Source organism: Mesoplodon densirostris, chromosome 7 (assembly GCF_025265405.1).
Source record: "Mesoplodon densirostris isolate mMesDen1 chromosome 7, mMesDen1 primary haplotype, whole genome shotgun sequence".
Taxonomy (NCBI): domain Eukaryota; kingdom Metazoa; phylum Chordata; class Mammalia; order Artiodactyla; family Ziphiidae; genus Mesoplodon; species Mesoplodon densirostris.
In genome coordinates, this window is record NC_082667.1 from 39,531,290 (window position 1) to 39,556,651 (window position 25,362).

General features: G+C 37.9%; 1 protein-coding gene across 1 annotated transcript in view; it reads left to right on the forward strand.

Moving 5' to 3' along the window:
• The first annotated feature begins 939 nt into the window (after positions 1-939).
• Positions 940-25,362, forward strand: part of SESN3 (sestrin 3) — a 74,101-nt gene continuing 49,678 nt past the window's right edge. The window contains exon 1 of the mRNA XM_060104226.1: positions 940-1,255. Within this exon, the coding sequence (XP_059960209.1) occupies positions 1,178-1,255 (78 nt within the window). The 5' untranslated portion in view covers positions 940-1,177. The remainder of the gene's footprint in view (positions 1,256-25,362) is intronic.

The window sequence follows — 25,362 nt, forward strand, 5'->3', positions numbered from 1 at the left end:
GCGAGAAGGGGCTTTAGCTTTAGATGGAGGAGGAAACCACTCACCCACAGGTTTTGTGTCTTTTCTTCCCTCTAACTTGATTAATGGTGCAAATATACTTAAACATCTATCCCCTACCCGCTGCCGAAGCCTCAGGTAACTGGTCTTTTGCAAAACAGGGCTCACGATAAATGATGCATAAAGTTCTTTGAGATCCTTGGATGCAAAGTGCTACGTGATTGCAGTCTTCTTTACAGCTAAGCTAAGATTTTGGTTAAGAGAAAGCCTAACCACTGCCCTGACGGTAAGAACGTTTCAGCTCCCCCCACCCCCACCCTCTTTCTCAAGAAATACAGGAAATATTTAGCTCAGCCTTAGACCCACTAGCGAGCTCTAGCTCCCAGTTATTTATCTCATTCCCTCACCATTTCTGCAGAGATCTAGACCAGGGGCTGTGCCTTGTCTTAGGGGAGGGGCTGGGCTTCACGGGGTTATTTGCATATGACACACCCTCTTCCTCCTACTGGTGGAGCAGCACACTGTATTCCCTCCCACCCCACTACCTAACTAACCCGCCATCTCCCTTCAGTTCGGAGCCTCGGAGACAAACTTAACTTGCCCAGAGATTCAAGGCGTCTTCGGCCTCTCTGATTGGCCGATGCAGCTCCCAGCCGGGCTCTAGTTGCTCATTGGCTGTGGGCTAGCGCCCGGGGGGCGTGGCTGGAGCGGTCCGATTGGCGGGAGGGGGCGGTGCCCGAGCGTGGAGGTGGTGAAGGTGGTGGGGAGGCGGGGGCGGGGCCGCACTGAGGCGCTGCTGCTGCTGCGGCGGCGGCGGCGGCGGCGGCGGCGGCGGCGGCGGCGGCGGCGGCGGCAGCGGTGGCGGCTGCTCGTCCTAGCCTGGCGGGGGCGGGGGTCTGGAGGATGGGGGCGGGTGGAACAACGGGCCGGTGAGGAGCAGCCGCCACCGTCTCCGCCGTCGCTTCGACAGCCGCCGCGGTGATCGCTTCGGGCAGCCGTTCGCTTTCGGGGCGTCGCCTCCCATCCCGACATCCCGCCCGGAGGACGCTGAGGCTGAAGCGCGGCCGGCGGCTGGGGGACGGTCCGGCCCCTCAGCTGCGCGGGCGGCCGCAGTGACAGCCCGGCCCCAGCCCGCCGCCCGCCCTCGCCCTCGCCCTCGCCCTCGGTGCCCGCAGCCACGATGAACCGGGGCAGCAGCAGCCCGTCGTCCGCCGCCAACTACCTGCTCTGTACCAACTGCCGGAAAGTACTGCGGAAGGTACGGGCTCGGCCTGGGGTCCGGCCCGAAAAGGGCGCTTCCTGCCGGCCGCGGCTCGGGCTGTTCGGCCCCGGGGCGCACCCTTGGAGCAAGGCTCGAAGGGATCCCGGGGCACCTTCCCTACGCCGAGACCCATAAAGGGGGCATGGGTTGAGAGTGGAGGGTTTAGCCTGCTGCTGCTTTTGATCTCTGCCGGGACAGACGCTAGTCCCCAGGGGTTGGGGATTTGGGGGCGCGGGGGTGGCGGGGGGGCCTGTGGTCTGTTCCTCCGTTCACCTCCTTACCTTGCCACCCCCGGCCTGCTCCCAGGGCGGAGGGAGGGACGGACCTGTTCGATCCTCCTCCCAAGTGCTCTTGATGGAGGTCGGTGTGAAATCAGAACTGCCTGGTCTGGTCCAGAGGAACCTGGCTCCCTCTCTGCTGTGCCTAACTCTTGCGGGTGTTGTTTTTGTTTATTCGGTTGCTTCTGCCTTCCTTGCACGCTTTCCCCGAACACTCCCTTTTTACATTCTTTGGATGGTCGTCTTGTGGCTGCAGTTCGATCCTGAAAGGAACTGGTAAAGCAGCTTGAACTTTATGCCCATGGGAAATGCCATTCGACGTTACAGTTTCTCAAGCTGGGGTTGGGGGAGGTGGAGACTGAGGTGGACGTGAGTTATCCCTTTTTAGCACTTACTCATCCCCAGCCCCCCCGGTGTTGCTCCAGAAAAATCAGACGCACAATCAGCTTATTGCTTCCCAGAGTGACAGAAAGTTTACTCCAGTATTGTTTAGCTTACTTGGCTTAGTCGCTCCGTTAAGGGGGGGTGGGGTGAGGGGGCTGTGAAAAGATGTCGTTTTAGACCGAGAAAAGCTTTTAATCAGACTTTAACAGCCGCCACTGGGTAATATTATAATCAGTTTATTCTTCTCGAGACTCTATTTTTACATTTCATTAAGTGGAAACAGTAGTTGAGGTGCTTCTGTTTGTCCAGTACAAATGAATTAAAATTGCTGAGCTGTGCAAATGCGTCGGGACTGAAAGACTAAGATGAATACGGCACCGTTTTTAGTCAATTTCTCTAAATACAGTTCAATTGGGATTGTTCTTTATATATTAAAAAAAAAAAGAAAGAAAGAAAGCATGTAAGTAAGCAAGCTCAAATATTTGCGCTCTTTGTCCAAAAACTGTTTTTCTTCCTCTGTGGGTCAGGCCAAGTGCCAATCAAAGTTGTTTTTCAAGCCTCTTTTCCCTGCAGTAGGGCTGCTGCTTCCCCCCCGCCCCCCCCCCATTTTATTTGAGAGCACGAAGAAAGCAAAGGGGTTGCATATTTGAAGTTAATCAAACAGTGAAATATGCCTTAAATTGTGTTTATCGGATATGTTTTTCTTGAAACAGATTTTTATTAAATGTGCATGTTGAGTATGTGCAGTTATTTTTTTCCATAAACTCTGGGATCAAATTACAGTTGATACTTGCTCAGCTCATTGTAGGGCAGCTCGTGAGAAATGTAATGGATCAGAAGCGCAGAGCAGCTTAGTTGAATGTTAACTCTTTCACTTCTGGGCCAGATGGCATCTGAACTTAGCTTTTTAAAAAATGATGATGATGATTTTCCAACTTTAAAAGTGATGTTATGTCTTTAACATGAAAAAAAAGTGTTGATGAGACATGTTTGATTAAACTAAAGCCTGGTTTAAAAAAAACAGCTAATTTTTTTTTAACTGAATTAGGGAAAAACGAGCTGTATTGACTTGGATTTTTTTTAATGGCTCTGGCAATTTGGTGGACTAATTAAATTTTTGGAGGTAGTATTAAGTTTCAAAATCTATTTTTCTTTTGAGAGAACCATGGCCGTGGATCCATGACCCTTTGCTAGCTTTCAAGACATCTTTATATCTTTCTCTTAGCTTTTAAGAAACTATTTCTATTTACCTAGAAGGAACATCCTCATTTCTAGCTATTATTAAAAGACAGAGGTAGTATATGGAAAATGGATATTCACCATTTTCATATCTTATAATTGCTATGCACACCTCTGCTAATTCCCAGTTTTTAGTAACTCCAAGGTATTTAATATTGATTCATGCAGTAGCATGAAATAACTTTAGATGGAAATGGGATTGTTTGAGCCAGTTATGGCATGACTTGGCAAACATTTGTAGCTTTTTAAGAGTGCCTTAAGTGCTCTTATAAGATATCAAGTGTTTAGCATTTTAAGTTCTTCATCATTCTAAAAATAGCATGTAAGAGTTTTCTAATAAATGGTTTTCTTTTTGATAGAAAGTATATAACTCTAAGCAAATTTCATCTATAACGCTCAAAATGGGATTCTCTGGATTTATCTTGTGTTTTCCACTTAATAAAGTGTTCAGTAATAACCATGTGAGTCGCAGCATTTTGAATTTTAGTTCAGTGCAGTTCATGATGGAAGAATGAAAATCATGCACATCCAGTGTGAATTACTCTTTGCTGTTATAATCCTCATTAATGATGGGGGAAGTGTTACCTTTATTTATGTGGCATGACACCTTTTTCTCTAAGTGGCTTAATTTATGCAATGTATTGAATTTGGGGGGAACTTCAAAAAGAACTGGATTCACCTTCAAAGAAAATAATTTGGTTCAACCCAACATCTGAAAATTTAATTGTATATTGTATGAGAGTTACATTTATTCTTAGAAGTACCTTCATAATTTTGATTCAGCGTCTTCCAAAAAAAAGAGACTTCTTCACGTATTAAATATACCTAATTTGGTAACCTTAGGTCAGTAAAAAGAATGGAGAGGTAAACCACATAGGGAAAGAAATGAACAAACAAAACTCTCCTCAAATCTATAACTCTTACTTATTCTAACTTGCTCTGTTATCAAAAATAGTTCAATAAAGGTTTTAATAAAAGAGGAAATGTTTCTATTTACTTTGGAAAAGTTAATGAGTTGTGAAGTGTAATACATTTTACTTGAAGAAATTCCACTGACAACTAGATAAATTTCAAAGTGGAGTGCCAAACTGCATTAAGAAAGGTAGGTAACTCTCAGTCCACTCGTCTTCCAATAAATAAAAGGGTGCATATTACAATGTATTTTGAGTATTGAGCAGTTAGTGCTACTGAAGTGAATAAAACTCTGCACTTTGTTTGAGGATTTACCATTTTATAATTCTTAATATGTTTAGGTAGTTCCAGTGATTTATCTTTGTTGGATATTGCACTTTTTCACCTTTGCTTATATGATCGCTTATTTTGACAACTTTTTGATGAGTGAAGAGACTGGGAAAATAAAATGGGAAATATTACTTTAAGCCATATGAACCTCATTTTTATAGTCAAACTTGTCAGTTAATAGCAGTTTTATATGGTTCAACCAGAAGAATGGTATTGCTTTGACTGTGGATGAGTAGCTATATTTTTCTTTGGTTAATCAAGTTTCTTATGTACATATTTTTGATTGTCAAAATTAGTTTTTTTATTTAGTTTTTTCTGAAAATGAACTAGACAGAGACCAAGCAGTGAATTTATGACAGCAAGCCATTATGCAGTGGTTTTCAGACTGCTTTTTACGGAGCCCTAAGATGCTTCAGTGTTCAAAAGTACTTGAGTTGGATTAAATTTTAAGTACTTTTAAAAATTATAATTTAAAAATACAACCACCCGAAAATCTTTTGTTACAAGATTATTCTTGTGCAGGCCTTGAATTAAAATTTATTCTGCTCCCTTTGTACATATATTTGAACATTTTTGTTAATAAGACATTGATCAGAAAGATTGTCATTGATTATGAAGGCACTGGCCTTTAAAAAAAACTTCCTTCCTGTGCATATCTACTCATGTTCAATTTTCACTTGTGAGAAAAACTTATCAGTAATTGTTCATTTATAACTAAAACACTTATAAAAATGCTTTTGTGTATTTATGTGTTTCATAGTTCAGATTCAATGTAAGGTTTCATTTGTAAAGGGATTCTACTGCTTCTATAACCTCCCCACCACCAAATAAATAAACTGCTAAAATATAACTGCAAATGTAGTGATACTGGGAGTCACAAGATATGCTCATCATTAGGTCTTTGATAGGTCTTTGAATTTTGGGCAAGTTAGTTAACTTCTTGCAGCCTAGTTTTCTCTGTAAAATGTACATCATTTCTACTTGCCTTGCAGGTTGCTGCATAGCTAGAGAGAGGTAATATGTGTTAAAGTACTTTGTAAGCCATAAAGTACAACTACAAATATAAGAAAGACAAGTCTATGTATTTTCCCTATTCCTAGAATAGGTCTTTTGTATGTTGTGGCAATATATTTCAATACACACAGAGTAATTTGGTTAGTCTTCACTTTTCTGTCTTGTCTAATTATTGCCTGTAAGTGAGAGATAAAGATATTATGCTTTTAATTAGAGTGATCAACATGCTGATTTTTATTTGCATATTCTACCCCTCCCCCTCCTTAAATAGTAATCCAATGCATTGATTTTGACGTTTCAAATAATTCAGTAAAATAAAATTGCCTTTTGGACACCTCAGCAGATGAGGGATATTGGTATTAAGTTTGAAAAGACTAAGAGTTAAGGATGATTGTGCTTAATAGAAGTTGGGGCAAATCTAGGGTAAAGCAAAGAATGTTTAATTATTTTAATTTAGGAGAAGAGCTTGGAAGTAAAAGCATGTCTCAATCTTTTTCTTCTGATCTCTTCATCCTCTTTTTCCCCTTTGAAGGGACTGGGTTATAACTTATGTTTGGGTAGACCTTCACAATTTTTACAGTGCTTTCACATTATCAGTTGATTCTCATAAACTTAGAAAATTTTAAAGGCATGGACTCTGTCATACAACTCGTATGAAGTCCATTTAATTCTTAATACCGCCTCTGTAATAAGCTAAAAACTACATTCAAATTGTCCCCTGTAGTATTGAGGCCATCAGGGAATATCCATCCCCCCCACCCCCCAGCTTCAGCATCTGTGGAATGCCTATAGGTACCTAAAACTCTCCAGGTAATATTAGTTGGAAATGTGACTTTTAGCCACTCTTTGACACATTATTGCAGATCAACTGGTGGGGAAGGAGAAGAGTTAGCTTGGCTATTTTTATTATCTCTTTAACAGTAGTTTGGTTAATTCTTTAACAAGGTAAAGCACAATTCTCAAATATGATCTTCAGACCCTGGGAGTATCCAAGACCATTTCAGCGGGCCTGGGAGGTCAAAACCATTTTCATGATCATACAAGACTTTATTTCTTTTTTCACTGTGCAAAAGCAGTGGAGGTAAAACTGTGCTGGCCCCTTAGTGTAACTCAAGGTAGTGGCAACAAACAATAATCACTGTTAAATTTTGTTAAATCCTGACCCTTGAGTGATGAGAAGTATACTATGTGATTCTACTGCATAGTAATCTGGTTGTCTCTAGGGAAAGAATCTGTGCAGTTGTTTTAGTTGCAGGCTAAACTAGCCACTTTTAAAATGAACCCCATTTTTACTTAAAAGAACACCTGTTAGGCAAACTTTGGTTTGTCAAACTTGGGTATTTGATAACAATTTTCTTAAGATTGAGTAATGTGACCCTGAAAATTTAAGGAAAAACACTGACAGTATTTATTGCCAGTGATAAAATTCAAGCTTTCAAGGAATAATTCGAATTTTGGAAAATGTATATCTGTCACCATTAGCCTGAAAGCTTCCCAGTTCTTAAAGGTTCTCCTTTTGAGAGCAAGCGTGATTAATGGGTGTGATTTTTTTTATAGTATATTATATTACAAAATGTGTCAACGTTTGGAAGATCTGCATGACTCAATGAGCCAGTATCTTTTAAATGACCAATGCATGAAGACATTGCTACTCAGAGCCTTTCTTGCCTTTTCAGCTCAGAACCAACCAATCAGAGCACGATGGACATAATCTTTGCCATCTGACCATTCTTTTTACCACTGCCAATGAATATTGTCAGTTGTTTTCCTTGAATTTTCAGAATCACTTGACTCATTTTTGAGAAACTGTTTATCAAAATCATGCATGGGTGAAAAATCCATTCAAAATACAACATAAACAAATGAATTTTAATATAATATAGAAAGTTAAGTTTCCTGATTGGGCTTCAGATTCCACATTGTGACTCACCTTTCAGAAGCTCTACTTGTCAAGTTTTGGTGTAGTATCAAAGCAGAATATTCACAATTATCTCTTGCATTGTCCAACTAAATATCTGTGTGAGGCCAGATTTTCCTTCCATACCTTCAATCAAAACCTATCACAACAAATTGAATACAGAAGCGGATATGAAATCCAGCTGTCTTACATTAAACAGACATTGAGGAGATTTACAAAAATGTAAATCTCTTCTGTTTCTTTTGTTTTGAAAAATAAAATTATTTTTTATAAAAAAACATGTGCCATGATAACATGTAGTGGATTTGTTATTATTTTAAGTGAATTAATAGACATTCAAAAATTTCTGTTTTAACTTCTACACTAAATCCAATAGTAAATATTGACAGTTATACCGCACACATAAACAGAAGCTCTTTGGGGACCTCAAGAGGAGGTCCTCTTTGGAGTTCCAAGACCAAAACATTTGAGAACTGCTGAGCCAGAGATCCTGACAGCAGTGTATGTTGCATATACATGTAATTCTCTAGAGTGTCTATGGGGGAAATAAAAGGCTAATATCGCTGGCAGAAAATGTAGATAAACCCAACCCAGTCATCTCTGTTCTATGTGGGGATCACTTGCAGATGCTGCCTAGCACCTTTCAGTGACATCTTAGAAGCTTATCTAGCACCACAATACAGATGGTCCTTGATTGAGGACTTACAATTTTTTGACTTTATGGTGGTGCAAAGGTGATAGGCCTTCAGTAGAAACTGTATCTTTGAATTTTGATCTTTTCCTGGGCCAGTGATATGCTTTATGATGCTCTCTTGTGATGCTGGGCAGCAGTAGCAAGTGGAGCTCCTGGTCTGCCATGTGATCATGAAGGTAAACAGCCAATTCACTTACAACCATTCCAGACACATACAACCATTCTGTTTTTCACCTTCAGTACAGTATACAATAAATAAATTCCATGATGTATTCAACACTTTATTATAAAGTAGGCTTTGTGTTAGCTGATTTTGCCCAACTGTAGGCTAATGTAATTGTTCTGAGCACATTTAAGGTAGGCTAGGTGTATTAAATGCATTTTTGACCTAGGATATTTTTGACTTAATGATGGATTTATTGGGATGTAACCCAATAAGTGGAGTAAGAGCTGTAGTAAGACTTAGACTAGCTAGAGATATCTTTCTGTAAGTTTTGTGAGCATCCCTTTACCGGGGATGGACAAAAACAAAGCTCTTTGGCTCTAAAGGAATGCTCTCAGTACTTACTATGCAACAACTAAAGAATGGTCAGATCCAAAGATTATGTCCATTGTGCTCTAATTGGTTGGTTCTTGGCTGAAAAGGAAAGAAAGGCCCTGAGTAGCAAGGTTAGCCTTTTTTTCTTGAAAGCTGAGAAGTGTGGGAGAAGCAACAGAAGAAGGGACAAGAATCAGAAGAAAGAGGAGTATCAATGTAGACTACTGATAACTAGATTGTTTCAATAAAGAACAAGAAAACCACTACTGTGGACAGGAGATAGGACAGCTCTGAATGTGGAAGTCCCTAAATATTGCAGCCCTCTAAGGTATAGGGCATTTTCCACTTTGTGTGTGTGTGTGTGTGTGTGTGTGTGTGTGGTTGGGAGAGGGGGTGTTACCCTGTACACAAAGCTATGGCAGCCAACAACTACCTGTAATTCAGTGTGGTGTTGAAGGCATGGGCATAAGGATCTATCTGACTACATCTGCTGAGACCTACGAATGACTACCAGTAGCTGACCTGTCCATTAGACATCACTGTGGTAGGAGTGGGGATAGAGGGAGGAGGTGGAATTCACAATACACAGTACATACGTTGCCAAGCCAAAACATTTAGTCATGTATTGTGTTAACAGTTATGTTAAATGTATGAGTAGATGTATAAACTATTTGAAAATATCTATCCTATACCATCTAAGCCTACAGTTAACATGTAGAATTTCTGTTGTTCAAAATTTTTCTTAACACTTTTGACACCTCTAAAAAGTCTTTCCTAATCTTCAAATGTTTTTTTTCTTCTGTTTTCTGGACTTCCATGCTAGTCAAGTATACTGCATTTATTGCACTTTGCATGTTGAATTATAATTAAAATTTATATATATCTTTCCCCTACTAGGTCGCCTCTTATTGGATCAGGTTAATGGAAAGTTTATTTTTAGCAAATATTGGCAGTACATTTATATTGAATACAGTATAATCTAGCTAAGAAAATGACAACTCTTTTCTCACTTTCCAAGATTTGTCTGTTCTTTATAGCCATATTTTGTCCTCTTTATTGATAAGATTTATCTGAACACTTTGAGAAGTTTAATAACAAAAATTATTTTTTCATCTTTGTGACCATGAGAATGTTTCGATTAAATATCCTACCACTTTTTGGAGGGAGTTCTGATAGGCAGCAAGAATGTTAGTTCACTAAAAGGATCAGGACACTGGCCTTAGCAGTTGGTCTCTCTCAGAAATGTAAAATGGCCATTTCTTTGATAGGGACACATGCTTCATCTCCTGAAATCTGCTAGAGTTCTCTAAGGGAAGGCTACTTTAAAGGAGTAACCTTTAAACCTCAGTTTCTCTGCAGGTCTCCTCCTGAGGTTTGTTTCACCAGAGAATTCTGGCTAAGCCTTTCCCTCTTCTACCTCCCCCAAGTCTTTTACTTTGGAATATTCCCAAGCCAGCTGTGATCTCCTTGGCCACCAAGGAGATCAGCCTTGGTAACTGTTAACCAGAGAATTCTCCATAGGCCTGGACTACCTCTTAGCTAGCCTTTACTTTTTAGATCCTCCCAGAAGTTGTTTATTGGTCTATGGGCCAGAATACTGCCCCGCTAAGGGACACATGAATATTATGGGTTATTCAGTGGTGGGTTGCATTTTGCTGCTCAAAGCTAATAAGGAATGACAGCCATTTTACCTGTTTCACAAAGAATGTATTGAACATAGCGTATGCGTAAGTATGACCAAGTGTAAAACTGGCTGACTAGGGCCATGTTATTTCTTGTACCAGAGATTTTTTAAAGTATAGATTTGAGTAAGACTTACTTTCTCTACTAATTAATAGCTACTTGTACCGCAGGTATATGTTCTCATTTCTAGATACATATTTTATTTTTACATCTTCCTATATTGCAAGGATGTAACTAGGCAGTTGAAGAAATGAAATCTCTCTTTCTTTTTTTTTAGATATATGCAGAATTAGAAAGGTCAAATTTACCTCACAGGTAACTAAAACTGGATTTTGTGGAAGATTATGGTAATTATCTGAGACTGTAACTCTTAGTTTTGAAATGCATTTTATAATGTCAATAACAATAGTAGCTTCTATTGAATACCACCTATGTGCCATGGACTGTGCTAAGTATTCAGGCCCTACATGTGTATTATTATATTTAATCATCACAACAAACCTATAAAGAATTATTATTCACACTTTATGGATGAAGAAACTAGAGCTCAGAGAGCCTTGTTACTTGCTTAAAATCATAGTACCAATAAGTGGCAGACTCAGGATTTAAAACCAGTCTAACTCCAAAGCCTGGCTCTTTTTTTTTCTTTTTTTTTTTTTTGGTACGCGGGCCTCTTACTGTTATGGCTTCTCCCATTGCAGAGCACAGGCTCCGGACGTGCAGGCTCAGCGGCCATGGCTTACGGGCCCAGCAGCTCCGCGGCATGTGGGATCTTCCCGGACCGGGGCACGAACCCGTGTCCTCTGCATCGGCAGGCAGGCTCTCAACCACTGCGCCACCAGGGAAGGCCACAAAGCGTGGCTCTTTATATAGCTATAAACACTGCATTCCCTTGTACTCCACATGTTTTCTTTATGTACAAGATTCAGAAAACGTAAAATTAATGAAACAATAGGACCTGATTACTTGAGATTAATAGGAGTGATTTCAAGTTCAGATATTTTCTACTACTTTAATTTTACATGAAAAATGTATTTTTTTCTCTTTATAAGATTAAATCAATGAGAATCAAATTGAAGTTCTCATTGAACAGTTTTGACCTATCTAGTTCATTGTTTTCTCTATGTAAATCTATTGTTAATTTTGTGACCATTCTTATCCCAGGATATATTTTTCCTAATTTCCCAGCAAACTTTGACCGACTCCTTTTGCCAACCAGTCATACATTAGTTCAATAACATTGATTCATTCAATACTGCTACAATGTCTGTGACCAATGACACTGTCTAGAAACATTTTACGTATTGTGTCTCATAAAGAGGACCTCTAGGAAACAGTCTCACTTTTTTTTTTTTTTTTTTTTTGCGGTATGCGGGCCTCTCACTGCTGTGGCCTCTCCCGTTGCGGAGCACAGGCTCCGGACGCGCAGGCTCAGCGGCCATGGCTCACGGGCCCAGCCGCTCCGCGGCATATGGGATCCTCCCAGACCGGGGCACGAACCCGTATCCCCTGCATCGGCAGGCGGACTCTCAACCACTTGCGCCACCAGGGAGGCCCCATTCTCACTTTTTGGTAAATTTTTTTTTGTAGTAACGAAGAGTTAATTTATGAAGATACAAAGTAGCATGAATGATTATTTCCACTATTCATTTTATTAAGTTAATTAATTAATTAATTTTTATTTTTGGCTGCGTTGGGTCTTCGTCACTGTGTGCGGGCGTTCTCTAGTTGCGGTGAGTGGGGGCTGCTCTTCGTTGAGGTGTGCGGCTTCTCAGCGGCAGCTTCTCTTGTTGCGGAGCATGTCATTTTATTAAGTTAATTAATTAATTAATTTTTATTTTTGGCTGCGTTGGGTCTTCGTCACTGTGTGCGGGCGTTCTCTAGTTGCGGTGAGTGGGGGCTGCTCTTCGTTGAGGTGTGCGGCTTCTCAGCGGCAGCTTCTCTTGTTGCGGAGCATGAGCTCTAGGCATGTGGGCTTCAGTAGTTGTGGCACGCGGGCTCAGTAGTTGTGGTTCACGGGCTCTAGAGCGCAGGCTCAGTAGTTGTGGCACATGGGCTTAGTTGCTCCACGGCATGTGGGATCTTTCTGAACCAGGGATCGAACCCGTGTCCCCTGCATTGGCAGTCAGCTTCTTAACCACTGTGCCGCCAGGGAAGTCCCTCCACTATTCATTTTGGCTTCCTGTGTTAAGGCAACAATGATGATGAAAGAAAATGAAGAAACCCTGGGACTTCATCCTTCCACTGGCCTTCCCCTACCAATGCCCCTACAATACTGTGTCTACAGAAGAGTTTTTTGTCTTACAAAGGGAGAGAGATTTGTGGGAAGACGTGGTTTTGCTCTTTGTTAATTGGAACTCTTGAAAGTTTTCTATAGAAACACAGTTAAGATATCTAGTTAGGTTCTGCAGTGCTATTAATGTAACTAGTATTTTCAATAGCCATTTACTGATTAGGCTGGAAACCTAACTACTAGGTATAACATTGTTTCCAGGGGAAGATACATTGTGAAATCGTAAGTAACTGCTTCACTGGAGCTATCTTTCCTAACTTGTATGCTTAACACTAAGAAGGGTAATGATTTTGACAGAAAATATTTTTTAATATGTTCACTCTGAGGATATGTTTGGTTATTGGTTGTTGTGTCTAATAAGAAGACTTCAGTCTCATCCAATATTCAAGTAGGAGTTGATGGAAGGGATAAAAATTGTAGGATAATCAGGATGTTGACATAACCAAGGGCCAGTATCAAGCTGGCCTATCTTTTTCACTTTGTGCTCAGTAAGACTCTAGTCCAGAATGGTGCATTTTAAGCTGTTTCTACTACCCATTGTTGTCTTTAAGGTAATATAAATGAAAAAAAAATAATCAATTTTAACTCCCCAGCAAGTTTCCTTTTTATTTGAAATTAAGAATTTAACATGTGTATCTTAATTCTTTTGGTATAAATTAATAAAGAAAACAAATTAGCCCAGCAAATTTACTCCCCTCAAAAAGAATTAAAACAAAACAAAAGTCACCTAAGCTAAAGGTACCTTAGCACTAAACCCCAAGTAATGCTCAAATTCTTTTATCAAAGCTTTTTTGTATAATATATTACTTGAAATTAATGAATTCTCAGATGGAGTGTGGAATCCTATTTGTGTTATAGTTTTATTTTTTTAAGTATGACATATAGTTAATAATCTTGTGAGATATCAATTGTTTTATATTGTACAACTATTAAAATGACTACAAGGTCTAGGTTCTAATATTCTTTACACAAAGTACATTGATTATTGAGCACCCAAGATTAACATGAACTTATAAGTATTCTTTTGACTATGCAAGAGACCTATTTAATATTTAGTGCCCTTAAAAATGAGGGGAAATATATATTTTGGTAAATAGGGTTGTAGAATTTTCCTTTTTTGGTAAAAATATATGAATTGCCATTTAACGCTCATTCTGTGTCTCAATGCTATCACCCTTTAATGGCTTTCATATTCTTAAGCAGGCAAGAAATGTAAAGGCTGTAAGCATTTATAAACCACTCACATACTTTGTGAATATCTTTCATTCATTTATTCATTCAACAGACATGAAGTGCCCCTGCCTGTTAGACGCAGAAAGAACTCCAAGTGAGGACATCAGGGTTCTTGCCTAAGCAATGTGATGAGTTGCAACACACACCTGGATCCCACAAAGAGATCTTCGAGATTATGCCCCTTCCTTGGCAGATAGTATAGATCATGTGTGGCAACTGTTTCTATAAAGGGGTAGATAGTAAGTATTTTAGGCTTGCTGGCTCAAAGTAAGGGCTAAGTAGCTGTCTCTGTGACAGCTTCTCACTTCTGCCTCTGTATTGTGAAACCAGCCATAGACAATTCATTAAAGAATGGATTCAACTTTATTCCAATACAACTTTATTTAGGGGTCCTGAAATTGCAATTTTGTATAATTTTCACGTCATGAACATTCTTTTGATTTTTTTTTCAGTCATTTAAAAATATAAAACCCATTCTTAGCTCCCAAGCAGCAGAAAAAGAGGTGGCAGTCCAGATTTAGCCAGCAGTCAGAAGTTTGCTGATCTCTTGGTATAGAAGCAGTGCAAGGCATTTTGCATCAGAGATCTCGGTTAGGTGACCTTTCTGATAGACCTATTAAAAAGTTTTTTCTATGTAATTCTATCTGCTTTCATTAATCAAAAGCCAACTATGTAATAAACATGACCATTTGTAAAAACATCTAACTGGAATGACCTGCCTATTTAGTACCTGGATAGATAGCATGTAATTTGGATGGATCCAAAGTAAAACTTTAAAAATCTGTAGATACTGAATATACTTGAAAGCACATTTGTCAGGTCATTTAGCACCTATAAACAGAGTGTTTTTTACCTCTTGAAATTGTCACACCTTGTTTGAGTTCAGTGGAAGTGCCATTAGTATTACAGAGGCTAACATTTTAATTAAAGTTACATTTCGAGAGTTTTCCAAAATCTAATATGAGTTGTTTGGATTGATATGTCACAGTGCACAACTAATCACTTAAGAATCTGTTTTTGTACTGGCCAGAGTCCCCGTGTTAGTATCACAGAGCTCTGTTACTCATATTATCTTTGAGGTCTCACATGAAGAGAATATACAGTAGTTCCAAGACATTCCTTATGACTACAGATTGGCAGTGCAACAAGCATTGTAGTTTTTTTTTTTTTTTTTTTTTTGCGGTACGCGGGCCTCTCACTGCTGTGGCCTCTCCCGTTGCGGAGCACAGGCTCTGGACGCGCAGGCTCAGCGGCCATGGCTCACGGGCCCAGCCGCTCCGCGGCATGTGGGATCCTCCCGGACCGGGGCATGAACCCGTGTCTCCTGCATCGGCAGGCGGACCCTCAACCACTGCGCCACCAGGGAAGCCCTGTAGTTTTTATAGTAAATAATTTTAAAGAGTTGAACTCTGTCTTATTCCATTAAAGTCCTAATTCCTTATCTACCTTCCTCAACCAACATTCACATAGAGGCACTCAAGAACATTAAATGAAATGAACACATGCTCCAGAACTGACAAGTGTAGTACCTGAATGCAGAGATACGTGAATGTTGGTGTTGGAGGGTGTGTGTGAGGGGAGGATAATTCCATGGAAACAAACCCCTTTCTGGTGAGTAGAAGTGATGGCTATCAATAATTTAAACCTGGAAAATCATTAGCTATTCAAAATACTTTTTATGGAAATGAACTTTAAAAATTTCACACTAAGCATTTATTTAATCAGTGAATATAATATGGCACCATTTATCCAAGTCCCACATTTGTAAAAGCATCAGTATATGATATTTTCCATGCTTGAGATCTAATGATACCCAGAGCAATGACGCAGCTAGTGCAATGTGCAAGGTTCAAACCTAGTCAGTCACTCAGAATTTTCATTGAAATGAAAAACGGTAACTATGCATTTTAATAATGTGTCCTCCAAACTAGATCTGGTAGGGAGTTCTACTGACCAACTCTTGTTATGATTGCATATGGTTATGATTATATATGGGAGAATTAAATGTACATAACCCATGTGTTGATACGGATGATCATTCTTGTTCTTCTGTCTTGTAAAGTAACCACAAATCTGAGGCACTTGGTTTAAAAAAAACAAATTTCCATAATGTCTAAGCAGCAAATATTAATGGAACACATTTTACTTTTAATTGACGTTAAACTTCTCAAGGTAAGTACATGACATCTATGTGTTTTTCTATTGCTTCCTTTACTAATGATCTGGATCAAAGCTATTGCAGAGAACATATTTGTCACATGGCAAATGGAAAGATTTTATAATTAACGAATACCTGGATGATAAGTTCATTTAACTTCAGATATTTTAAAGAAACAATTTCTTACTGAGTAGGAAACTAACTCAGGTTCCCGCCATCAGTGTGCTATAGGGTGTTGCATCTTTTAGAGTGCCAGTAAAATTTGAACCTGTGTGGCAGTGTGCATTTAGTAATTTTAGCATTTAACAAACCACTGTGTTTCATGAAAGGCACTCTGATGTCATGAAAATGAAGTAATTTGTCCTCTAGAACTCCTAACTCCTAACTCCTAAATTTTTTTAGTGACAGGTATGCATTTCATGACCATAAAAAAGGAGAGGTGTGCATTGTTACTAAAAAAGGCCATTTCCTTTTATTCTATCTTTATAGTCATTTTAATGCATTTTAGTGTTTATGGGTAATTAACTATCTGACAGAGCACTTGAAAACTAAAACATAATGTGCTGTCAGTTTTGGATCAATCAATCCAAGATCAAGGATTTCTAAAAATGAAGATGTAAGTCAGTGGAAAAGCTAGATGGGACTCGTAGAAACTCGATACATATACATTTTCTGGAGCACATGTAATTGTCATAATTGATTTACAGTTATTTCTAAGAAAAAATTACATTCAAGTACTAGTTCCTCTGCACAATTTAATAGTAAAGACTTGTTTTTCAAGGATTCACAGGGGACACAAGCCATTTATTGCTGGTCAGGGGTTTATTTTCCTGAATGTCATTGTAACGTCACAGCAGTTATCCAACCACTAGATAGCAATTTTTTAAGAATTAACATAGTCTTGATTGAATTAATAGCCTTTCCAAATTGCTATGATTTACTGTTTACCCCGAGGGACTGAAGCTATTGTTTTCTTTAAAATGGTTCATTTTGGGAAAGATTGAAGTAATTTATTAACAAGGAATAACAATTCTCTAATCTAAGGAGTTTGTTTAAGGTCTAGGACAATGGTTCTTGAAGTGTGGTCCTGGAGCGAGCAGCATCAGCATCACCTGGGACTTCGTTAGAAGTGCAAATTCCTGTACTCCATCCCAGACCCGCTGAATTAGAAATTCTGGAGGTGGGACCCATCAATCTGTATTTGAATAAGCCCCTCAGGTGATACAGATGCACTCTATGGATTGAAAATTACTAGTCTAGGATTCTTATCTAAATACTTCTACAAATCAAAATTTATACATCCATTTGTGTTCAGTATGCGTTATCAATTATTTGAGAAGTATGGTAAAGGAGGAAATTGCTTCCAATTAAATTGATTCTAAAGCTCTACTCTTTAGAGATAATAATGGCAAGTACCAGCTCTAGAATCAGGAAGATTTCTTTTGCCTGTTTTAAAAATACAGATTTGAGACTTTCAAGTACAATTTGCTCTTGCCTTGAGAAAAATATGTTATTATATTGTTGCTAGATTCTGAACTTCAGCTTAAGGGAAAAAAAGAGATGGGTTTTGGAAACTTGTTTATGACTGAAATCAAGTGAAAATATCTCCTGGAATTGCTTGTCTACATAAAAATAGGTGTTTTAGCACTAACACTGGTAGACTCTGCTGGGTTTTATCATCTTAGGTGACTTTTATTGCAAGGAAGATTGATGTTTTAAGTTTTCATGGAAAATAAATTATCTTAGACATTTTTTTCTTAAATAGAAGGAGAAATGAATATATGTGTCTTAAAGACAGATTTAGAATTGCCACATTGTCTTTTTTAAATTATTTTGAGTCTCTTAGATAAGATTAAATATGTATATAAATTATGAGTGTTCTTTTTTACCTGTAAACTGGTAGCTTATTCTTCAGTTACAAATGGGATGTCAGGAAGCCTGAAAATTAAAATAAAACAAACTTAAGGAATGTATATTACACATGGGCCCTATATAAAAGGATAGAAGATTGCTCTTTGAAAAGGAAAGATAGTTCCAGTTAGTTGCAGTTCATCTAGGATAGCGAATATAAGTACTTTTATTTTGTTGCATCTAATTTTGAGGTAATGGGAGTTTTCTTCATATTGTCTCTACCTTAGTACTAAAATTTAACCTATGTTGCTCTTACTCAGGAAAAATAATGGACTGTATTAAATTGCCCCCTCCTAGCCCACTCCCAAATTTCCCTTATGTGTTGGCTGCCCAAGAAGCATTTTTAGTGACTTAATTCTAAACCATGGAGATCGATGCTTTTTTATTGACCACTTTTTTATCCTCCTTCTGTGAGGAAAGGACTAATGTAGTACCTTAAATAGAACTGTCTCCATGGCAATGGGCAGTCAGCTTTTGACTTTGAGACATAAAAAAGGAAATTTTAAAAGGCATTTTCATGGTCTAAAATAGCAGTACAGCAAAACTAAGGTATGAGACTATTTCCTGTCAGTTATTGCATGACTGATTACGCTAGCATAACATCTTTTTTTACATAGCACTTTTTGTCTGAGTATTTCAAAATGCTATACAACAATTCCTTCCCTTAATTAATGAGTGATAATTGTTATCTTCAGATTAATAGAAAATTTGAGGAGCTCAGATATAAGATTAGAATTGGGTCCCTGAGAAAAAAGGGTTCCCTAGGTCTGGCTGTAATTTTATTCTCATAAGGAATAAAAATAGTGACTAAATTATGGGCCATTCTTGATTGTATTTAAACAGAATTATCTCTGAAACACTGGAAACAATGACAAGATTAAAAATAAAAGCTTAACAATTTCTGCCATCTTTGTCTAACTGGTTCCTATAATTGGGGATCTGTGCATTACTTCTCCTGTTAAAAGACTTCCCTGGCAACCACCTCCCTTGTTGCCTCTTGCATCCACACCCACTTAAGAGGTAAAGCCCTGTAGTTCTCACTGTTGGGCCACCTAGCCTTCCGTAAATGTCAGGAGTGTGCTGTATATTAGAGGCTAAAGAGTAAGACCACATTATCCTTTGTAATCTTCCTTTGTCGTTTTCTGTATTCATTTCCTCCTTGACAAAGCCTTATCTTACAATGGGGTTAATTTCCAGTTGAATCATCTCTCAACTTAAAAGTATCATCAGTAGGGGCTTCCCTGGTGGCGCAGTGGTTGAGAGTCCGCCTGCCGATGCAGAGGTCGCGGGTTCGTGCCCAGGTCCGGGAAGATCCCACATGCCGCGGCACGGAGCAGCTAGGCCCGTGAGCCATGGCCGCTGAGCCTGCGCGTCCGGAGCCTGTGCTCCGCAACGGGAGAGGCCACAACAGTGAGAGGCCCACGTACGGAAAAAATATATATATATATATATATCATCAGTAAATACTTAATACTCTGATGTTACCCTTAACAAGGGAATTGATTAAACAAATTATGTGACATAAACACAGTGGAGCACTAAACAACTCTCAGGATGTAGATCTATGTGTTGATGTGAACTGATGTCCATAATAGGTTATTGGGTGGAATAAAAACCTTTTTTAAGGATATTAGGTTTTTCCTTTTTTTAAAAAAAAAATAAAAAGATAATACAGAAGGAGAGACTCCAAAATAAATAGTATTTGTTTCTGGGTAGTGAGGTTACTGGAAATTATTTTTACCATCTGTTTCTCTTCATTGCCTTTTGTTTGTTTTAACAATAAATATGTCTTTTATAAAAATGTTAAGAGCTATTAGCATTTTGAAATAATAGAGTAGAGCAAATTAAGTGAAGGATAGTGCTGAGAGCAAATCCAAGTGAGATGGTAAATTGAAGATGCCTTGAGATGAAAACAAAAGTTCATGCATTTAATAGATATCCATCGAAGCTACAGATAAACTGCCAAGGGAATAATAACGTGTGTGTAGGTGGCTAATGAGAACTCAGATATGTAGACACAGATGTATACAATCTGAAAATGAATGAAGGTACCCTAGCTGTTTCTATACCATATTCCTTTATGTTATCATAGCAATCATTCCAGGATTTCCCTTTAGGAACCTTATGTACTTACTAATATTTAATCAGAAAACTAGTTTTTTCTCTTTAATCTAGAATTCAAAAGATAGCTGCAATTGTATTCTTTTGCTTTTATACTGTATGGTAGATGAGACATTGTATTTTCAGAAGTGTATCAAATCTGTAATTTGAACATTATATATTAATCTAGGGGTGTTTTCAATTAAGACCTGAAGATAGGAAAAGATGCTTAATTTGTGAAATAATTTAATTTATAGTCACTTAATTGGTATTTATGTTCTAGGGTTTTTGAAGAATACAAAGGAATACAGAATATAACCTAGATTTTAGAGAGCTTACTGTGTGGTTGGAAAGGAAGATCTTTTCTAAATTATTATGAAGGGAGGTAAAAATGGAAAACATATACCCTTTTGGCTTTTTATAGATAATCATAGATTATTATTTATCTGTAACAATTATGAAGGCATGAATAAAGCTTCAATCACCCAATATGCTAGTGTATCGACAAAAAGGTTAATCAAGTATTAAATATCAAATACTTGTTCTTATTTTTAAGGCAGAGTGATGTGATCTTGATGACTTTCTGCATTTTTAAGGATTTTTTTAAATCTAAATTTTAATTCTTGAAAATGATCATCACATTATAGAGTATCTATAACCAATTATTTTGTAAATGAGTGTTTCTCACTAAAGTAGCTTTATTTTCTAATTTTGTTTTCCATTTTTAATTGTCTGGGTCATTTGTTGAGCAAAATATTGAATTAAGGGACTACTGTGAGTCAATTAATAGTTTTCTAAATCCAGTCTACTCTATAAATCTTTTCTTTGACTTGTTAGATAATGTTTAAACACTTTGACTAGTTACACTGAACTTTATGAACTTGGTGTTGCATAATTCTAATAATAACAAACACATGTAGTAGATAATATGGCACTGTTTTAAGAGCTTGACAGGTATTAGCTCATATAATGTTTTTACTATCTGTTTCAATAGCCTTTTATTCACCCCATTAGTGAGGAAGGGATTCCTAGCTTTGGGTCATGGGGATCACCAAAGAAACAACACTCAACACTGGACAGGTGAGATCAACAGTTTATTAGTTACATGTACCACAGCCCAGGGAAAGAAAACACCACATGCCACATAGGCCATAGGGAGGTTGCACTCAGGAGTGAGCAATCAGGGGCCATGGGAGGGAGGTTTTGTAGTATCAAGAAAGTGAGGTACCTCCTGGTTCCTGTGGTAATCTGTGATTGTCTTGCTTGAGTAATTCCATGGCTGGTGGGGAACTGAAACCTGCCATTCAGAGATCAGCAGGAATTGCACCTGGTCCATTTGATAAGAAGGGTTATTTCCTCAAGGGACCTTATCTGCGTGAGCAGAGTGGGGAGAGGAACTTGCGTTTGAGCCATTTGAGGTCTTCCTGATTTCATCAGATGTCTAGGCAGCACATAATATTGAGCCTTAATTTTAGGCTTTACACTATACGACCCTATGAGGTAGGTACAATTATTAACCCCATTTCGTAGATGAGGAGATCAGGTACACAAGCTAACTTGCTTAAAACTCTGATGACCACACCTCCAACTGTTGTCTTATAGGTTTACTTTCCTTCAACCTAGATAGAAATTCTCAATATCCAGAAATAAAAGGGAGGCATATAGAAATTCAATGTTTTACACCCATTTCTATCTCGTAAATAGAAGTGAACTGCTTTTGTGTTTGTTTGTTTACTAGTTGTCAGGAGTTTTCATGCATGTGCCCTGATGACTTTATTTCATTTCCCTTTATAAATCTATAAACTCTGATATAAGTGAATATGTTTGCATTTCTTGATTGAGAGTTGTTGGATATAGTCATAATCAAGAGAGGTAATAGATTTGGTTTTTGTCTTCTAAGAGCCTTTAAAAGCAGAAGAAATATTAAGATAATTTGGATTTTATTCTGTCTAGCATGGGAGGGAATGGTCTACTGATCTAGTGTTTCTATGAGTAACTTAGCTATATTCCTTATAAATATAAAAAAAAACTTTTGGGTGATAGAAATTTTGCTGGTTTACTTGATTCCAACTTTGGAATTTGCAAATGTGATTTGTCATTATATTTTTAAAAACATACTTTAACTATACAACAGAAAGTAATTGATGGTTATCTGTGATATATATCCTGTTTTATCACTCTAATGATATCAGAATATCTCATTTTTCTTGATAAAATTGGGTATCTTTTTCTGTGGATTTGGTCTTCAAATAATGCAAATTAAATTATAAACTGCCTGAGTTAACCCTGGTTTTGTTTTTACTTTTGTTTTCTATTATGGCTAAATCTTTGATATAAGGAAGATAAGTATTTATTTATAGAGTATTACTTATCATGAACTATATGACAATTAAAAGCAGAATTTCCACACTTGAGTTTTTCTCATTGCCTTCACCTTGCCTGTGAACTTTGTCAAATTAACTTTTTTTAAAAAAAATAAAAACAATTTCACATCTATTTATTAAGTAGTCTTGAGTCGTCTGGTCCATAGGGATAATAAACTTTTTTAGTATTCCTTTCTGTCTTAATGAGAGCTGTGCTTCACTGATGTAGTGTCACAGTGCAACATGCTGTTAATTCTGCTGTAACACTTATGCAGATTTGTTCCAATTGATGTATTAGGGAATAATTTGAGCATGATGGTGAATTTTGCATTTGCTTATGGGCAATTTCATCCAAGAGAAATACTAGGTGAATTCAGAAAACCACACCCAGTTGACCTGAACTGCCTAGGAATACCCTAAACACGCATGTTGCTCAACCATTCACCCTCCACCTCAGTTCACCAGTGTGTTGTTTTTTGTTTTTCTTTTTCCTGGTACGCGGGCCTCTCACTGTTGCGGCCTCTCCGGTTGCGGAGCACAGGCTCCGGACGCGCAGGCTCAGCGGCCATGGCTCACGGGCCCAGCCGCTCCGCGGCATGTGGGATCTTCCCGGACCAGGGCACGACCCCGTGTCCCCTGCATTGGTAGGCGGACTCTCAACCACAGTGCCACCAGGGAAGCCCAACCAGTGTGTTTTGAGCTCTGTCCATCCACATCTGGTGTCACAGCTTTCCATCCAATTTCAGATCATCTTCCTTCCACTGCTTCATAACTCGTAAGCTGTAGGCCCTCCAGCACGCACTTCCATAAACAATCTTCAGATCTCTTTCAAGGTAATGTGCCATATTTACTGTAATGCTTATATATTTTTTAGCAATTTAATGTGTGTGAAACTTTGATACTATTTTTTATTAGGTTCCTTTTTTAAAGTGTAAAACTGATGCATTTTTTTTTTAGTATTGTGCCCTTATCTCACTTTCCCCATAAGCCTGTGGTTTTATTGCATGATTTTGCACAATGCAGTGAATTTTTAGGGGCACATATGTTATGTTATAGCAGAATGACTGTAACTGAAAAGGTTATCCTCTTTTTTTTTCCCCAAATTACCCTTGGCTTTTAGTTAATTCATTGTAATACTGTGATTAGCTTAGTAAATTTACTAATTATAAATGTGATAAATCAGGCATAGAAACTCAGTAGATTTTTTAAAATAATTAGATCATTAGAGATCACAGATATCTTTAAAATATGTCACCTGTGAGGGCCCCAGAGGGAACTGTCATGTACTCATCACCTAAATTCATGGTTAAAAGCATAATTTATTATTGTAACATTATTAAAATTTATATTTGTGGGAAATTATGGGGAAAAGGAAATTACAAAGTTGTAAAAAATCATGATCTCTAGTAAATTTATATTTATGCATCTACATTTGTATGCTTAGAAAAACATTGGAAGGATAGAAATCACCATGTTAACAGTGGTAGTTTTTGTATGAAGAAATTATGAAGAATTTTTGTTTGTTCTCTGTGTTTTTCTTTATTTTCCATCATGAGTAAGAGTTAAGCTTTATAATGAGAAAAAAAGAAAAACTACAGAGTGGGGAAGAGCACACAAGTTGTGAGGTGCAGTATAGTACTAACAATAATGTAATTTATTTTTCAATGAAGCTCTTAGGAAAACATAATCCAGAATGGAGGGAAATTAGTAAATCTTGCCAGAAATTCTGTCTAAAATTTGAATATAGGGCTATTTTTCATTTTGTGCCCCCTATATTCTTGACATAGTACTAGATTTTTTTTTTCATACCTTATCTCATTTAATCCTTATAACGCATCTTATGAAGTTGAGGTACCATCCCCACTTGATGAGAGAATAAATTGAGCCTTGAAGAGATTAAATATTTACCTGCTGCCTTGGATGCTGCACTATTATCAATATAATGCATTACTTTTTCTCTGAGGAAATGTGTGTTTTTGCAACACTTTTGTTTATTTTTTATTTGTAATAAGAAAAACACTATCATATTGTTCTCTAAATTAGAAAAAAGCACTTATTTGGGGGGAAAATGTTGTTAACTTTTGTAGAGAAGGACCCCATTGCCTTAAAATCTTGTAGAACATTGCCACTCAAGGCTTATGAATCTGTATTTCATGTTTTGCTGCTAAAGGAATAAATGTTACTTCAAGGCTTATTCATGAAATTAAACTGGGCCCTCTGTTCCATATAGCATTCTTATTTGATATTTTCATGTTTTTCTCTGAGAAATCAAATAATAACATTAACAAAATACAAAAGAGATCATTGGCTATCGGAAATACAGATGTCCCTTGGTACCTTACAATTATTTAAAAAGTATTTGCCAACTAAATTCTGATGATTCAATAATCACACGTCTATTCAAACTGTTATTTAAAATAATTGTATTCACATGGGTAAGAGTGTCAACTTCGTTAAGTTCACTTCTGCTCTTGAGTATAACATAAAATCACCATTTGATTCATTTTTAAATCCTCTAAAAACTATCATTGGACCAGTTTTATTGATTTGGAAATGTACTTTCTCATGTGAACTTAATCCTTAGGTCTTATAACCACTTATATAATTGTGCTGAGAAAACTCAAGAGTTGTTCCCGCTGTAATACACTCCTCTTAGAGAAAAGATAGTTTGGAGCACAACTAGGGAAAAAAATTCTTTGCTTTAGAAAGTAAAATTAAGCTTTGAAGGGCAAACAATAAAAACTCATGGGGAAGATCTGCAGCTTCAGCTTTTCCATTTGTATGCTTCTTTTTGGACCCACTGCCATACTTGGAGGAAGCAAAAGCATCTTCTTCTCCATGTGGAGAAGCAGCAAGACACCCATTAGACAGCCAGCACCAGCTGCTAGCAATTGAGTGAGGCATCTTGACCTATCAGACAATCTGTACAGCACGTACAGATAATTATATACATGTTTGGCATAGCAATGATCATGTGGCTCTTATAGAGGAGAAAAATCTTGTATCTTTTGGAGACTGCATTTTAGGGAAGAAACAGCTGTATCTGAAGACCTCTA